The sequence below is a fragment of the Ambystoma mexicanum genome, chromosome 14, assembly GCF_040938575.1.
Source record: "Ambystoma mexicanum isolate Mex_15411 chromosome 14, UKY_AmexF1_1, whole genome shotgun sequence".
In the NCBI taxonomy this organism is placed as follows: Eukaryota; Metazoa; Chordata; class Amphibia; order Caudata; family Ambystomatidae; genus Ambystoma; species Ambystoma mexicanum.
In genome coordinates this window covers 539775654-539794440 of record NC_090940.1, presented here as the reverse complement: position 1 = coordinate 539794440, position 18787 = coordinate 539775654, and the positions used below count along the sequence as shown (strand labels likewise).

Here is an 18787-nt window from a genome sequence, read left to right as displayed (position 1 = left end):
TCCCTACACCTATCCAGTTATTTTTTGGACCCTGACTGGGTTTTTCTAATACAGAGGGACTCCCAGAACCCCCCTTGTTTTGCATATTAAGTAACTTTGGGTTTCACCCTAAATTACCAGGGCAATCCAGATGTGGACCTCTTGCTATCTGTTCTTAGAGAGGCACAGCTCCACCTCACTGAAGAGGCCCAACTAGGCCGAAACATGTGTCTGGGGTTGCTGTTGGTACTCTTGTTCAGAGGAGAATTGCCTAGTATTTCGGCGCTGGACTGCCCCTGGACAGGACAAAGACTGATATGCAGGGATATTTCTCCTATGTGAAGGGGACAGTGAGGTAAAGACTTGGTAGAGACTCTTCCGGGGGCCATCCACCCAAGAACAGGTCAGTGCGCCCTGTTCGTGCCGGTAGAGGGACTCCCAGAACCCCCCTTGTTTTTCTAACAAGTCGGCTAGGCATAAAGCAAGATGCCAAGGCTCTCTTCGTTGAGCCATGCGGCAGCAGAGATTATTGGCGCAACGATTGAGTTTGCTGCTGGACTCCTACAAGAAGTAGGCTGCGTATTATATGCTGTGGTAAGTCAGACATAGGAGGCGGTCAAGAAGACATGTTTGCGATGGAGAATTATTGTTAATCATATCCCCACTTCTACGATGAGTTCCCGAACAAACTAATGCTCATTAGGATCCTCTACATAAATTTCGTCCTCTGTCCAAACCTATACTATCCTAAGATCTGCCTTACCACTAAAACAAACAGATAACATAAACTAAGAATTACTCTTCCCTCCCTTATCTTAACTAGTCGTGGTTGGTTTTCTGACTACGTTTTGGTGCTTTCTTATGCCCGAGACCTGCTGCTATCGTTCAAATATCTTGGTCCGGGTCCCCAGCCAAATGTTCTGATTCTTTCTCCCAGCCAATCGGCCTAGTTAGACCGTTCAAACAGTTAAAAACTCCAAATCTGTCCAATGTCTCTCGACATGTGCTCCTCGTCGGAGACAAAAGGCTCTAGTGGTCTGGGTTCACCTGTATGTAGGTAACTGAAAAGGTCTTTTACCCCAGATCGGAGTATCTTGTGCCCGCCCCGTTTCGATTGTTTCCTTTGTGCACACTGCTTGGTTTGTGTGATATTTTTACTACATCATGGAGTACCTTGTGTCTTATCCCGGCTTGGGCTACCTGGCTTGTCAGCTCCTCTGCATTTATCTGTTTTCTCACCCCCACGTGGGGTATCAGGATTCTCCGCCCAGCATAGGCTATGGGGTTTCTCAGCACTGCTTTGGTTATCGGTTTTCTCACCCCATCGCGGGATATCTTGATTCTCAGCCCCACGTGGGCTATCGGACTGCTCAGCCCAGCTTCGGTTATCAGTTTTCGCACCCCCAGCACAGAACCGCACCTTTCACTTCGTTCCGGTCTTCATGGTCAGGTCTCTTGTTTCGGTTCCTCTTGTCTTGGACTGAGAGAACTTTGGCTTTGGTTAGATAAGACTCTGTCATGCCGCTTCTGGCATGGCTTTGTTTTCCGTCTCCTTTGGCGGCTCCAAGCTCTTCAGGCTCGCCCCCTTCCTGGTAGCAGCATTCTGCAGGCTTCCCTGTACCTCCACCCACCATGCCGTCTGCGTGGCTCTGTGTTCAGGCTCCTCCTTAGAAGGTACACAGAAAGGTAGGGGTGTCCCAATTTGCTATTGTGGATTTGTGGGGACAATAAACAGTATCAAACAAAGGGAAGTAAAAAATGCACATGTGTACACCAAGTTATTTGGAGGTGCTAATCATAGGTATTTAGAATAGATCAATAGGAATGCTCAAAAGTTGAGTCATCAAGAGAGAGGGAAAACAAAGGAAGTGCAGATATGTCTTCAAAATTATAAGAATGTATTTTCAACATAGAGATTATTTCAAATATTCATAGATTTGTACAAAATTAAAGTAAATGTAAAAAGTAAAAACATTATTAGACAGAATACACATTAGGGAAATTACATAAACTGGTTTGAGTGGTAAGAACAGTATAGAAAAAAGATTTTTTTTTCCTAAAACACAATTAGATATTTTTGTATATCCCTGGTATGTATCAACAATTCCCCCCGTAGGTTAGGATTGAGTCATGTAGATGGTTACATAGAAGGGTAAATAAAAATGTGTGTGTATGATCAAGTTCTGATCATGTCTGATTGTACAAAACTTTGCGAAATCTGCCAACGTGTTTGCCTGTGTTGCAGAATAGTCAAAAAAAGAGCTTCCTAAATGAGTTAACCACAGTATAGTAAACAAAAAAACAGAGAGGGATTGGTTTGGTTAAATAAAGCTCTATAACATGTTTTGGCTGGCCGGAATTGGTGGCAACAGGAGGTAACAGCCTTCTGCGGGGCAAGAACGGGGACCTCAGTCTCCTAAATGGGAAAAGGGAGCGGGAGAAAAGACAAGAAAGACAAGCAGATACAAAAACGTGTGTCAGTAGTGGATTGAGAAGGAGACATTCCCTCCTGTGTGTGGTAAACAAGCCGACTTCTCTTGCCCTCTGGCTGGCTCTCTCTTCCTGTGTCTGCTGTCCTAGGACTTTAATATTCCGCCTTGGAACGAGATGGGAGAAGCCATTGGTTCCTCTGTTCGTGCAAGGATGGCAACAAATGCAGGTCAGAAACCAAACCATCCACTTTTAAATGGCTCTGTACATGACTGCCCTTTTCAATTCCCATATTACCAACACGCTCTTGGAATTCTGTGTTAAAGTTAAGTGGAGTAAACCCTTTTTTGGGGATTCCTTGTCCCCTTATGTGGGGGGGTCACCCTAGTAGGATCCCACTCGCTCTATCACCTAGATGATGTTAAGTGTAGCAGGTTCACCTCCTTAGTCCCAAATGGGGTGGCTTCCCCTTGGGGAGAAGTGGCAATTTCCCGGGATTCATCACAAGGCCAACAAGTGAGCTGGGCGCTATACCCCTTCACCAAGGACCCTGGCTGCTGGATTCCTACAAGAAGTGAGCTGGGCACTATATCTCTACAGGGATTGAGCTGGGGACTGTGTTCTCACATGAGGGTGTCTGGCCACAATAGCCCCTAAAGAAGAGAGCTGGGCATAATGTCCTAAAGCAGCGAGCTGGGGGATGTATACATGAGACTGTGGTTCAGAGTCGAAGACGAGAGCTGGGCCCTGTATTCGTGGTACACCGAAACATAGGGAGGATGGGAGGATAGCTCAGGGGCAACGTGCTCGCCTTGGAAGCAAGACCACACGGAGCAACACAGGTTTGATCCCCGGGTTCGCGCTTAGAAACCTCTGGGTATTAATCACGTTATAAATAACACATCATATCATATCATACATGTAGGCAGACAAGACAATGAAGCTCACAGTACAGAATTCAAGGTCATACTCAATATGGGTTTAGTTGTAGAGTATAGTTTTCAGTGACGACCGGAAGGAATCTAGGTTCTTCTTCATTCGTAAGGTGGGGGTAATGAATTCCACTGCCGGGCAACTAGGGTAGGAAAAGCCTTTCCTAGTCCATTTACCTATCTCACATTGGGTCTATTGACAAGAGCCATGTCAGTCGAGTGTAAGTTCCGCTTAAGCTCCTAGGGCATGACAAGGGCCTTCGGGTAGGTCAGGGCCTTCCCATACAGACATTTGTGCACAATGGTTGTAATCTAGAAGAGAATTCTAGCCTGTTTCGAGAGCCAATGTAAGGTTAGTCTATGAGAGGATATATGCTCTCGTCGGGAGATTCCTTTGCAAATGCAGACAGCATCATTTTGAAGGATCTGTAGCTTTCGGCTGCATTTCTTGTTAGCCCCTATCAGCAATGCATTTCAATAGTCAAGGCGTGAGAGAATTATTGCACGGGCAATTGATGAACAGTTTACCTCGGAAATGAACGGTTTAATGTTTTTCAAGGGTCTGAGATAATAGTGGCTGTTGTTGGAAATGTAGTTGACCTGAGTTATGGCAATAGTTGAGGAGTCAAGAAAGACACCAAAGGTCTTCACTTTGTCCGAGACAGGTATGATACAATCCTTGATGTGAAAACTTGAGTATTCCTTCCACAGTTTAGCTCTGGCAGCTGGTGTTCCAAACATCAGCAGCTCGGGTTAACCCTCATTTAGGCCGACCCATGTTTCAGTCATCCATTGATTAACCATGTCAAAGATGGAGTTGAGCTTAATGGTGTAGGAATCATAATGTCCACTCATTTCCATAATTAACTGCGTATCTATCTATCTATCTATCTATCTATCTATCTATCTATCTATCTATCTATCTATCTATCTATCTATCATGGTCTCTGTATAGCACAACATCGCCCATAGGCCTAGGAGTCATCAGCGTAACTTGTAAAGAAGGCCCCCTGCTTCTCTTGGGGACCACAGAGAGGTATAATGCACAAGTGAAACATCGTAGGTGATCTACAAGCACCCTGTGGGACTCCACAGTGAATCGGTGCTCGCTTGAAAGAGGCATTACCCCAGCACACAGAAGATAGTCTGTGCAATAGGAAGGAATTAATCCAATGTGTAACTTCTGGGGCACAGTTCTCCAGGTTTTACAGGGTTAGAAGTAGGTGACTATGGTCCAGGATGTCGAATGCCGCGGACAGATCTAGTAAGAGAAGTAGCCCTATTTTCCCTTGATCCAGAGTATCCAGCATATTGTTTTGGTGATCAAGCAGAGCTTTCTGGGTGCTGTGATTGGCTCTGAAACTTGAGTGTTTGATGTAGAGTCTGGAAGAGTTTTCGAGAAAGGATTATAGTTGAAGAGTGGCCTCCTTGCACAATATCTTCAGTAAGAAATTAGAGATTGTAATGGCCTAAGATTCTTTGCATCTAGTCCTACTTTCTGAACCAATAGAGTTATGGTGATAGTTTTGATGGATTCTGGGACAGAGTCATAACTGAAGGAGGAATTAATGAAGCTGATAAAGAAAGGGATAAAGATATTTTTATTGTCAATAATCATTTTGGCCAGAAGGATGTTTTCTCAGCAGGAGGTTGGATGCATAGAGGAAAGGGTTTTGTCCATGTCCAAACTAGAGATCGATACAAAAAAGAAACAGGGCTGTTCCTCATTATGTACAGGCAAGGGAAGAGGGTAAGGAGGCGTAGCCATTCGGTCTCCTGAGCCCTTCTGAAGGTCGTTCTTGATCTTATCATGGGCTGTAATTCATCATAGAAGGCCTTTTGGATAGTCTCACAGTCTTGATAAGTGGGATGTATGGGTAGGGAGAGAGCTTTAGGTTTTTCGAGTGATTTCAGGAACTCCTATATTTTTTTAAAATTATTGTTGGCTCCAGAAATGACTTCATTGAAGAAATTGTTCTTTGCTGTGGCAATCTCATATTTGTATGATTGTCCGAGAGTCGTCCACTCTGTCTTATTAACTGCAGTTGGTTGTTTGAGCCACCGTTGTTCGGCTCATGTTTTCCCTTTCCTAAGAATAGAGAGGTCTGCAGTGTACCATTTTCTGCAGTTTGAGATTTACCTCACCAGTTTTTTCTTTAGAGGGCCACTTTATTTCGGGTATCAGTCAAGATATTGTTATAATTCTCTATGAGAAATTCTGCAGTGTCTGAATTAGAGGTATTTGTCATTATGTCATGGGGCAGGCCTAAAGATGGGAGACTGCAACTTTCTTAAAATTACGGCTCAAAACCTCTTTAATAGGATTTGCCATAGGTTTGGGAATATTGCGTAAAAGTATGGAAAACTGAATGAAACAATTATCTGACCATATGCAGGGTATGGTATTCTTTATTTCAAGATTTTAATTTTTAGATATGTCCCAGTCCAAGATGTTTCCGGACATGGATGGTGGTTCATGGTTCTGGATCTGAAAGTCCAGCTCTTCAAATGTCCTTTCCAATGCCACTGCTTCCTTATTTTTAGGGTTATTATACCACATGTTGAGGTCGCCCACTAGTAGTGTCGATCGATCGGGGCCTCTAGCTGTTTTCAGGATCTGGGATATTGAAGTTTACCATCTCATTTGGTGGTCTATATAAGATGATTAGGTTAAGCCAACTGCAGGGAGTGGGAGTGAGTTTTAGGGGACGAATCTCGCAGTTGTCACAATTGCTAGGGCATTCAAAACATTGAAATCTGTCCTTGGCAATGACGACAACCCCACCCCTGTGCCCTTGCTCCCTATTCTTGCAAATAATGTACCGAGACTGCTAATTCAATCATGGGGCCACTTGTATCTGTTATCCAGGTTTCCGTTGAGCATAGAATACCTAAGTCATGTTGAAGGATATGATCGTGGATGTTTAAGATGTGCTTGTAGAGTGACCTGGTATTAAGAAGGGCCATTTTTATATTGCAACCATCAATCAGGTTTATTACTGGCTTGATAGGGACATGAGTGACCCCAATTATGTCATGCAAGGCTATCTGTACGATGATGTTACTGTTAGTTAGGGCTGTAGCACCTATAGGTGGTGGTTGTACAAGGGGGGGATATTCCTAGATCTACCTGACTACTAGTGACTTCTTGGAATATGCAAGATGTATCGATGGGTTTTAAGAAAGAATGGTTCAGGTCTGCCAAGGGAGATTGGCCCCTGGGAGTGGCTCCTGGGGCAGAAAATTGTAATTTACCTCAGATGCTGGGGAAGCATTATCAATAGATTTGACCTCTAGGGAGTTTGTTGGGTCTTCGTACAGTGTCTTAGTTAAAGGATTCCCTAAGTTCAGAGTGTTTGCATTAGACAGGGTTTTAGGTAGGTTATTGTCTGCTTTCAGGAGAAAATATTTGTTGACAATTGCCGGGCGCGCCGCTTTTTGAGCACTCAGTAGCAGGTTGTGTTTCATTGAGTGACCCATAGTGTGTCTGGTTTGTATTTAAATAGATTCTTTTGTATGAGCATACAGTAGCCTTCTTTATCTTTCCAGACTGCAGCGCGTTACGAGACCGTAACGTGAGGAGTACAGCGGGGTGACCGGAGATCCTATGTATTCAATGTGGGTTCTGTACACCAGACCAATAGCTGTAACGTACAAGTAAAGGGGAGCTATCAACTCACCAACACACTGGATCAGAGCCCGATGACGGACAATGACTGGCGAAGACAAGCTTGTCACAGTTGCGCCAGTCCTGGTGCGCCTGGTAGCCAATTAAGTACTCCGTACTGGGTAGTGTGGTTTGTCATCCCAGACAATGTTTTCAGAGCGCAATGACAGAACGGAACAACCCATGAGCTAAAATCAGGCTCTGGAGTTCTGTTCTGTTTCAAAAAGCTATTTCACAACGAGACAGATATTTTTAGAATCCAAAATCATCCCAACTTGTTACTGCCTGCACAAAGTCAAATATTGCTATTAAAAGTCTAAATTAAATGAAACAAAGCACAATTTAACAAACAGGAGTCGGACTCCTACACCAACAATTTAAACTGAATACGAGAGAATTACAATAATTTAAATAGTCTGGCGAAGACCGGCATGTCGTAGGTGTGCCGGCGCTGGGGCGCATGGTAGCCAATTAAGTACTCTGAATAATTCTCGGGCAGCTGGGTAGTGTGGTTTTTCAGCCCAGACAGCGTTTTCAGAGCAAAATGACAGAACGGAACGAACCACAAGCTAAGAGCAGTATCCCCATTGGATAGTATTCCTAAAGGCACTATAGTTTCTCCCTCTCCTACACCTTTTTGTTACGATTGCTACAGTACAGTAGGTGTCAGCAACCTGCGGCTATGCAGATGTTTCAGACTACGATTCCGATGATCGATTGTTATTGACTGTGTTAGCATGGATTTATGGGAGTTGCAGTCCAAAACATCTGCTATTAGCACCATGGTCCAACGCCAGGGTTGTAATGAGGGCCCTGGTATTTTCTGCTAATCACAAACTGAATTTCAGTGTAAGCACGCAGCCTCCTTGGTAAAGAAAAATACTTGTGGTACGGGGGGAGTCGTAAGGCGCTGTTCCTTTTGATGGAAGGTTCAATATAACTAGGTTTGACACATTAAGTCAATTCAAAATAGCCCACGAGGTTGTCCGATGGGGAGAGAGGAAGATGTCCAAAATATATGTAAGCAGCCCTCTTTATTTTTATATGCAGACGTACGTACACATATAAGACGGCAAAGAGAAATCTGTGAAAAAAGCTCCCCAGAATGCAGGAGGATGATGCTAAGCGTACGTTTAAATGTGCCCACCCTTCCAAAAATGAAGGTGTGCAGGAGGAAGCAAAGTGGGCCTGCAAAATGGGAGTCGATGAAGATTTGATTCATTTTCTGTTACTTTGTCATGGTTTCTGCTCTGCGTAAGCATGGACATTATATAATGAATTGTAATTATCAGGCTCATAGGTATATAGCTTGTATGAATTATGTGAAAGCTGCTTTTTATTTTTTTTTATTTTATCAAATAAGATACATATATTTAAATGTTACTAACAGTGGAGAAATAGGAGTACATCAATACTGATTGAGTAATACTGATCATAGCAAGGTAGGCTTTACAGAGCACTTCACTGAGGCTTTGGAGGTTACCACCTAAGAATTAGTTTGGAATGCAATGGCAAATAGTGCATTTTCACTGGCGAAATAGTGGTTAGGAATAAAATAATATTTTTCTGAAGGATTTGGGAGCCCCTTTTCTCTGCCTAGAAGGGATTTTACACAAAACTTAGTGGCAAACATTTGACAAAACGTAGAGCTTTTGACGACCACTTAATAGGGGGATGTAGTGCTGTTAACTAGATATTTGGATTGATTAATAGGCTTGTTAATTTAAACTTATTTGCAGTAACTTAATAGAATTTGAATACAGGGCAATTTAATTATAAAAAATGTGGCAGGCGTTTGCCTATCTGCCGTTAGCCACGTGCCAGAGGTGCAGAGTATCAAACTATATCAATTTTTCCACTAGGACACTATGTACTAATAAATGCAGGCGTCACGAATAGTAATATTTCTGATAAATATAATGCATGGTGGCATCAAACACAAATCTCACTTGTACAAAAAGCGGTGCATGCTAATTATTTAATAATGGAAAGCTGGGTATGAATGCTACTTATTTGTCCATTTTGCTCCTACTAGCTATGCAAAGGAACAGAATATGACCATTTTCTCTAGAACACAAACATGGGACCATGGTTCAATTATTTTCCTCATTGATACTTTAGTGAACTGGGTCAAGTATCTGAAGTTGACAATGTTTAAACAATGACATTGCTATAAGTAAGCACTGAGAAATAATGTGAATGGTGGCAAAAAAACTCAACTCTTGCATCAAATACATTAGCAAACTGGAGCCACAGCACACTCAATGGCCACCATTCTAGAAGAGCCCAGGACTCTGTTCTGGCTATACTGCTACTGCGGTCTCATTCCTTCAGCGCCTCCTTCTAGGCCTCCACGCCATGGCCCAGCGCAGCTGGCCGAGCAACAAAGTAGAGTGCCACGAGCAACAGGGTGCTCTCGAGCTACGCCTTGGCGATCACTGGCATAGTGGATGATTTGAGATATGAAGCAATCATGAAGCTTCATAACCTGCCAGAAAATGATTGATAATGTGGCACCAGTGGGAGCTGTGGTTATTAAGATATTTGTGGATGGGAGATAGCTTCAAGGACTTGTTTCTATTCACAGAGAATGGTGCAAATGTAAATGTCAAGCAACACCTTATTCTGAATTGCACAGGGGGACTTGTATGAGAAAAGGTTTTGGGTGACCTGGATTTCATCGCTCTTGGTAAGTGCGTGTAGGCACATTGCTGTGCTGAACTTGTCCCTGCTTTAAAACTTTAGCGTGCTCCTGCAGCCTCAATTTCCCTTTGCTGCCTATTCCCTCCTTTCTCCCCTTCCTTTGCCCGCCAAGCTCTCTTGCCATTGTCCCAAGCATTTTGTTTGTAACACTTGACCAGACTGGATACTTTAGCAAGTACCAGAGTGCATTATAACATGCGCCCAGGAGCCCAAGCACCCCTTTCTGATCTGAATTTCATCTGTCTTGGTAAGCGCTTGTAGACACATTGATGTGTGAATCTTTGCCTGCTTTAATACTTTAGCTGTGCTCCTGTGGCCTTCATTTCCCTTCGCCGTCTGCTCCCTTCTTCCCCTACCCCCTCCCACCCCCACCCTCTGCCCACACTGTTCTCTTCCCATTAGCCCAGGCATTTTATCTGTAGCACATGACCAGACCTGATACTGAAGCAAGTACCGGAGCGCATTATAACCTGCGCTCAGGAGCCTAAGCACCCCTTTCTGACTTGAATTTCATCGGTTTTGGTAAGCGCTTGTTGACACATTGCTGTGTTGAACTTTTGCCTCCTTTAAAACTTTAGCTGCGCTCCCACAGCCCCCATATCCGTTTGCTGCCTGCTCCCTCCTTCCTCCCCGCCCTTTGCCCGACCTGCTCTCTTTCCATTGGGCCGGTGTTGTTCACATCACCCTCTTCAGAGACCCGCTCAGGGCAGCCTTGCTCGTGCAACCAGCGAAGGGCCACAGCAAAGGGCAGCTCCTCTTCTGGGCAGCTCCAGTTCCCTATTTGCACCTGTTTACCCATGGACACCTGACATAGTACCCTACAGTAACAACTAAGGTAAGGTGGCCCGGGTGGTGAGTACAGCCTTTACTGTACTCAAATAAAACCCTGCATAAACCTGTGTACTCAGGGTGGACACAGCCTACAGGCACAGTCCAGCCCTGTCACATTTAGTTGGGATATGACAGCCAGGGGTACACAGTGCATATCCAGAAGGGGGAGGACCAAACCTTCCCCCTGCCATGCCAGCCTGATTAACTAACAAAAGTTCATGGGTCCTCCCTGCTCTTTTTTTGGGCCTGGCAGCTGGTGGCAGTGATTTGCATACTAATTATAAGGTAATTCAAACAGGCCCACGTGGGGCCTGGCTGCAGAGGTTAACAAAGGAGACAGGACACCCCAACAACCTTTCATATGCAACTGTGTCAACCTGAGGCCAGCTCCCTCCCCTTAGTATGGATGACAGTGAGCGGTCATCTCACTGCATGTTTACAGAAGTCCACCCCGCAGGGGGACCCCATTCATAAGGTATGAGAATGTGGTTTGCAGGAGAGAGAGAGCTTGGTCTTGCCGCAGCTTCAAGGGAGACCCGTGGCTTTAATCAGGAACCACAGAGAGATCCATTAACCAGAGAGACTCTTTGATCCACAAAAGGCAGGAAGATGGGTGGGACTTAGTATCATATGTTTTAACCCCTTTACCTTTCCTGTTGCAAAGCACTTTGGTTATGGCCTCACACATACAGAAGATTGTTGGTGGGGACCTCAGGATTGGTTCATTAAGGTAGGCTTAGCCTGCACCAATCACTATGGCCCATTTGGCTTTAAAAGAGGGATTAGCCCCTCTTTTAGCAGATCATCTGAAGACTTTGATCCCTCCCCTTAACATTTCCCAGGGAACAGAGGGAGAAACAGAATCCAGTCTACCCTCCAGCTGCTCCAGAACCGGTACGCAGCAAGCACACGTGCTCTGCTAAGCTCTGCAGCAAGCTTCCTAGGTAGGAAGTGCCAGTAGGTCTCTGAACCCGAAACCAAGGACAAGGCAGCTGCCTGCACCACACTCCTAAACTTTGGACTGTCCGCCTTAAAGGACGACATAATCCCAGTGAAGAAGCTGGGAGAAGTGCCTCGACGAGCATCTACCGGCATCTGCCTTAGAGGACATTTTCGAGCCAGTCGAGATTCTCGAGCTGCAGCCGACTGCAACGCTGATGGTTGTTATCCTGCAGTCGCTCAAAGACATCTGAGACGTCTCGGCCAGTGCTTCAGAACCACCGAACACCACTGAGACAAGGATTCCTGACCCAGAGCCGTTGTGTAGGCCAGCCTGCAGTCGTTCGTCCAGCTTTGCTCACCGAACTGTCTTGCCGCCTGATACCCGCAGCTGTCTCCCATCTTGACCTCTGTCGGAGAACCTGCAAAGTGCCCTGAAACTGACTCGACCATGTCGAGCCCCTAGAACACCTACAGCACAAGGTACATTGTAGTTACGTCTCCCGGGTCCTTCTCCGAAGGCCGCTAGTGACATTTTACACCCCATTTCTCCCTTTGACTGGAAACCAAGTATTCTTTTATTATTGTGATTAATTACTTTACCAACTACCCTCCAGTCAGTATCCAGAGTGCATCGCTTTTCCTTCTTGAAACTGTCTGTCCTCTGTATTCCTTTACAGGGTGGGTTGTATTTCGTATGTTTACACAACCTTGACTAGACAGTCCCTTTTATCATTGGGTAATGGAGGTTTTTAATGTGCTTGCGTCTCCAATCTGTTCGGGTTGCTTCTGGTGTACTCGAGGTGTGGGGCTGATTGATGGTTTAGAAACCGATAATTATCCCTGGAGCACTGGTGCCCCGGAAGTCGGTTCGTCACAGTCCCTGTGATTGGGACTTGAAATAGAAGCATTAACAGTGACGGTGGCCCTTGCCTTGACCCTGGAATGCACAAAGGCAAGACTGAGCCAGCCCTTGTAGACCCGGCTGCAGGTGGAACCAACCTGTGCTGGGTTTGGGGGTTGGATGTTTGGGTCGAATAGGCCAGCAGTTCTGTGTTTCCATGATCCTGTTGAGCTCATAGTGGGTTTATCGTCCCTGTAAATATTAGCATCTCGCCACTCCGAGTCCACGATGGCGGCGGAGATGTCTCCTCACTGGACTAAACAGACGAATCTTGGATTATGTATTTTTGGCGCAATGTCCGAATGGACGGGCCAGAAATCCGCTGCTTTTTGTGTGTGTGCCTTTTCCCTCTGCAAGTGGCTAATATAGACATCAGCCGAGGCTTGCTGCATCCTTGCTGGCGAGGTCACGTGGTGCTCTCTCTCTCTCCCTGCTAGTTGCTGCTTTCCAGCAGCTGGAGGCTGCGGGCCAGTCGTCTGCACCTCCCCCGCCCCCCTTCCTCGCCTGGATCCCTCCTTCCCCGTGCATCTTTGCACTGCCTGGTGAAATGCACGGAGGCGCGTCCTTCCAGGGGGGTCGTTTATGTGTGCACATGCCACCGGGTTGCCTTGGGACGGAGCCATGAATGCGTTTGAAGAATTCAGGTAGGGCTCCGTGCAGTGGGCGCGCTGCGGGGTGTTTGTGGTTCCGATGTTGTGCCTTGTAACGTCCGCCTGCTCTGTTTTGGAGGAGAAGCCATGCTCCTTGCGTGCAATGCTTGCTAGCCCGTCCTGCCGGAATTCGGTATAATGCATATATAGTATACAGATGTATCCAGCCTGTGCACGGCGCATTGGGTGGCTTTTTAAATACACGCCGTGCCATTCATTATGCATTCTATTAAGACCCGCTTGCATCTCTCAGTCTTGAAAAGAGGACAGCGCTATTGAATGCGCCAGGGGGGCGTGCCAGTTTAGTTTGGGGGATTGAACCGAAGGTTGGTTGGGTGCGACAAGCGACTAAAAACCAAATTTCCGAATTAAAAAGATTAAGACAGAGGCGTTTTATCAAGCATGTGTGTGTTTGGGATTTTGGGGTTCAGCAAACTAACACCGTTTGTGTCGTTTGGATGCCGACTATTTTGAACACTATTGGTTTCTTAAATATTCTGCAAACGGCGTCCCCTTGGTTTTCTCGTTTTGTAGGATATGGCCCGGGAGGAGGCCCGGCTCCAGTCAAGTAGTCCGCGTTATGTTGTATATGCACGTCGAGTTTATTTCATTTATTCGGGCATGGGTGATAAAAAAAAAAAAACACTTTTTGCAACACCTGACCTTCAGCGGCCCCCCGGGGGCGGAATTGTTGTGGTACTTCCGCGCCGTGTTGCACCGATCCCTTGCCTTTGAGGCGCAAGGGTGATGACGTTGCCATGGCAACGTGGGTGATAAGGGGCTGTTTTGGCTACTCCGCAGCCAGTCGCTGGCACGCACGGGGATTCAAGGGTCTGTGGCCAGTATGGGGCTGGGGGCGAGGGGGGGTCTATAGCCAGGCCACAGGCACCCCAGACACGCCTGGTATGGGCACCGAATGGACACGTTATGAAAGGGCATAGCACGCATTTCAGCATCTGTATAATTTCGAACATGTGGATGTGGCACAGTGTCCCAGCGGGCATCACGGCGGTTATTATTCAGGAATAATGTTCAGCGCTTTGGTGTAAAGTGCAATATCAATTACTCAAACACCAACTGCACTCAAGGATGCTCAAAGTATGTGCGTGTTTATTTTCCCATTCATTGAATAGGGCACGGGCCGCTCTGACACAGTCATTTTATGTAACTCACACCACACACACACGGGCATATTACTGGGGGGGGGGGGGGGGGCGGCAGTGCACCATGTATGGTTGCTCGGCTCGTTGCAATGGGAGGAGATGTAGCGCCTAGCGGTCTCCGGGCAGCAGTAGTGCGCTGCATAATTGTGCCATTCAATCATCCGGCGAACACGAGGATGGGTCGGGGTATACTCTGACATGTGGAAAGATTGGCTATTGATAGGTAGAATCCCCAGGTGCGGGTACCAGGCGCCCCGTGCGGCTTGTTCGGGGCCTCGCAGCGCATACGTGCGGCCAGAAGCCCCTGCATCCCCCAGCACCGGGCTGAGGCGCGCGCATGACGCCCAGTGACTGGGGAGCCATCCTCTGCTGCTGACCGTTTTTTTTTAAGTTCCCTGCTATTTTTAACGTGTGACCTCACGGCGCCCAGGTACCGGCGCGTGTTCTTTTTTTTCTGTGTGGGTGATATGAAGCGTTCTCAAGGAGTGATGCCGTGATGGTTGATTTGCTCGGGGGTTTTTATAGCTCCAGCGTCGCCTGCCAATCTCTCGCGAACGCCCGCCGCGGCACACGCAGGACTCGACTTCTTTGTGTGTAGCCTGCCTGTGTAGATAGCCAGGGGGCTGCCAGTCCAACATGCGTGCGCTGTCTGGCTCGAGGCCATGTATGTAGAGTCGGGCCTAGGGAAAGGCAGATCTAGCGGGCGCCTAGGGGGGGCGCTGGGAAGGCCCAGCTTCTTATTCAGGCCTAGCCCCTAAATCCTAGATTTGCACATTTTTATTTTCAAGATATATTATACAAACGTGACAAATATCATTAATAGTCATAAAAATACAAACCTAAAGGATCTTGGCATATAATTAACATTGTAAGCAATAATTATGTTCTGGGAGGGTAGCTCAGCAGCAACGTGTTCGCCTTGGAAGAAAGATGACACAAAGCAAAGCAGGTTCGATCCCTGGGTCTGCGCTTAGAAACCTCTGGGTATTTAAGCGCATTATAAATGCGCAACTAAGACAAAAAAATAATAATAATTATGCAACAAAAATAAATTATTCCTGTAACAGCGCCTAGATGCCCTCAGGCTGTGTGAGCGCTTTAAAAAAAAATGCAAATAAAATCTATAACTGAAAGAATTCAAGAAGAAAGTAAAACAGAATAGAAGGAAAAAAGGAAGTCTGAAACCGAGAATGGACAGAGAACAAGAAAGCATTTTAATCAGCCAATGTTACCAACAAATCCAAAATCAGAAAATATCCTCAAACTGTATAGCAATAGCATTAAACAGATTCAGAGACACTTCGTCCTGGATAAGGATTTTGAATTTCACGTAAACCTCCAGGAACCTGTATCAAAATGTCCCAGAATTTGTCAATATCACCCGCATTCTTTTAGCCCCTAAATCTTAACCAATGGGTCACTGCAACCCCACCCTTTGGGTGGTTGCACCTTGTTTTGGGCAAAGCTTCAACCATTTTGAAAATTATGATCAGACATGTATACGTGTTATATCTCTTTTGGGCTATGTTCCTGTCATCTAAATACACTTAGGAACTAAACATGAACGATAGCGACGCATCCAAATTACTGTCATTTTTCAATATGTTCATGTTTATTTGATTTGGATAGCGCTTATTGCTATGCGGATTGCCTCTTGGCACTTCACCTGAAATATATATTTAACAAACTTTGAAAAAGTGTCAGATTGCACTGTTTAGGTTCTTGTGGAAAATTGTTTTTGTACCTCAATTCACAATTTGTTACGTCAGTCACAAAACAAAAAAAGTCAGAAAATACACAATGAAGCACGGCATTGTTAATAAGCATCAGATATGCAGTGCGTAAGACATTCCCACTGCAGACCATGGCGACACATGTTTCGATGAACGAGAATGAGTGTGGCTTCATCAGGACCAGTTCTGAATTTCTGAAGCCTGCTGGCACTTCGCAAATAGCAAATGGAGTGAGGTTGCAGGACTCTTTATGCACCGAGATGCCCCAAAAAGGCAAGTTTTGCGCTATACAAGACCACTTTACTTTAAATTTTATTGCATCATGCAGATCTAGAAAGGCCACTGGACTCATGTGATTGCGACAGTGGAGAGCGCAGCGGGTACCGAGCTCCACCGATTGTGGCTCCTGCATCTGCGTTACAATGCACACAGGGTAGGGCTGGACTAGCACATTGACCATGAGGGTGATTGAAGAAATAGCACAGTGCCCTTCGTTAAGGGAGGAGAGTGTACGTGTAGGGTAGACCGGGAGGGTCTAATCAGAGGAGATGTTTTTTGAGACTGAACAGAACTGCATGAGTGATTGAGGATCACCAGGTCTGAGAATGTTGATTCCAGATGCGGTGGTCTATGGCAGAGAAGTACCAGTCTCTCCTGCTTTTGCAGAGTCTTGACAGTGGGTCCCGTTTGAGGAGCAAAGCAGTTGGGAGGAATGTACCTTGCATTTCCATTTGTTCGAACACAGCAGATCATTGACACTTTTGTATGCTAGACAAAGGATGTTGAATTTGATTCTGTCTTGTAAAGGGACTCGTCTCAGATGTAAGGAGATATGTTCGTATTGGTTTACTCCTAACATGGCAGATCCAAAAGCGTTTTGCATCCTCTGGAGTTGTCGTGCATATCCGAGTCTGCAGTTGACGAAGACGCTATTACGAAGAAGTGGTTGTCCTCAGGGATGGAAGGGAGGATCTTCCTCGTGAAGTCATTTTTTTTTTTTTGTGCTGCGCTGATCTTCAAGGTTGTAACTATTTGTGTGACTGGGGACATTGACTCCAAAGATCCCTGGGGCTGTGGAATAGGGAGTCCGCTTTTTTGATCCAGTGACTTGGCCTTAATACCAGGATCTAGGTCTCGGAAGCATTGAGTTTTGGGCAGATGGCGCTCATCCACGAATCTTCAGCCTCTTGAGACAGTGCCAAACTGTTTGTTCGAGTGGATGCACATAGGTTGGCATGTCATCCACTTAGGGGTGGTGGTGCTGTCAGAAGGAATCTATGATATGATAGGTTATTTATAACACACTTAATACCCAGAGGTTTCTAAGCACAGACCCGGGAATCGAACGTGTGTTGCTCTGTGTCGTCTTGCTTCCAAGGCGAGCATGTTGCCGCTGAGCTGCTTAACTATATATGTTGGAGAGTCGAGGGGGGCGGGTGTTGGTACGTAGCGTACTCATCACTTTACGGCTAAGGGTGGGGGGGAGGTAATGACAGTGCCCTCCCTCATATATTGATTTCTGTCAGAAAGGACGCATGGGAGAGACTCAAGTGCCATGTTAGTTGCACTGGCAGCTGATTGCAGCCTTTGGAGTGGGTTGGCCTACGGTTGGAGTCGCCGATCATGTATGAGACTTGCCCAATCGTGACAGCTGTGCTCTTTAAGGTGTGTCACTGTCCCGCCTAAAGAACTGTACATGAAAAAGCAGAAACATAAGGAGGCCCAGCGATCCTGGGATGAGGATGCCACGACAGCCCGGAATCGGTCCTGTTGCCCATAATTGAATGCCAAGACTCCATCATCGTTCCCCCGCTGGGGTTCCACTATATGGTGCTACACCTTTGGTACATAGACAATTGTACCGAAGATTGCCATAGCCCTTTATGTTTCTAGCCTTAAATTCTGTCGATTTAAATAAATACATCTTTCAATTAGCCTGACTGTTCAGACATTGCGTATTAACCGTATGTTAATTCTCGGCTTAATTGTGGCGCTATACAAAAAGACGTTTACATTGGCGCTTTGAAGCTGCTACAGTGGGTGATTCGGGAATTCTTTGGAGGAGTTCCTGTCACTTGTAGCTGAGATTTTTGTGTATAGGTGTTTCCCCCCCCCCCCAGTTTTGTGTAATTTTTCTGGACATTTTATTTATTTATTTACATTTTTATAATGCGCTGCATGCCCGTGGGCCTCAGAGCGCACAAGTGAACCTTCAGCTTGCTGTGATCTGCTGGAATTCTCAGGGCATTCCCTTCTTCTAGACTCCGTGCCGGTTTTCTGGAGTTAGGCGAAAGATTGAAACCCCGCCCACGGCCTGGAGTGCAGGAATGCACGTGCCCTGGAGACCCCACAGAGCAAAGGCAATTCCGGTGGGATACCGGGAAAGCTGCATTATTGTCTCAGCCGCCCGGTATTACTGGGATATTACAGGGGCAGAGTGACAGTAAATTCCCATGGCATTACCAGTGCTGGTGATTCAGGCATTTATCTGCCAGTGGGGGCCTAATCTACCGGCAGGTCAGGCCCACCGGGAGATCCGTGGCCCCCAATGCAGACTTGTACTTTGCCGGTCCGGAAAAAATGCTGGTGCCGAAATTACCGGCTTTTTTTCCCAGACCAGCAAAGTTGCAATGAGGCCCGTTGTCTCTTTACTGTTTGCATGTGGGGAGGGTGGGAGGTGATACATGTCATATGTGGACCCAAGTCCTTCTTGGCTCATCAAGCTATACGCTGAGCAGGTAACGCGTGCACCATAAGGTGAGTTGGTCATGTGCGAGGGAGCCTCCAGACAGACAATGAAGGACTTCTTTCTTACATGAGAGATGCCACAAGGGATACAATGCACCGTAAAGGGGG

At 46.2% G+C, this 18787-nt stretch overlaps 1 protein-coding gene across 8 annotated transcripts in view; it reads left to right on the top strand.

The window, feature by feature from the left end:
• The window catches only part of EVL (Enah/Vasp-like), a 965108-nt gene that overhangs the window by 105072 nt on the left and 841249 nt on the right, over positions 1-18787 (top strand). For 2 of the 8 annotated variants that reach the window (XM_069637815.1, XM_069637805.1), the window contains exon 1: positions 12912-13029. The exons of 4 other annotated variants lie outside the window; for them this stretch is intronic. In XM_069637815.1, the coding sequence (XP_069493916.1) occupies positions 12968-13029 (62 nt within the window). In that variant the 5' untranslated portion in view covers positions 12912-12967. Of the gene's footprint in view, positions 1-12847; positions 13030-18787 lie in introns of those variants that run through there. 2 more of the 8 variants (XM_069637795.1, XM_069637810.1) reach the window with 2 other exon arrangements.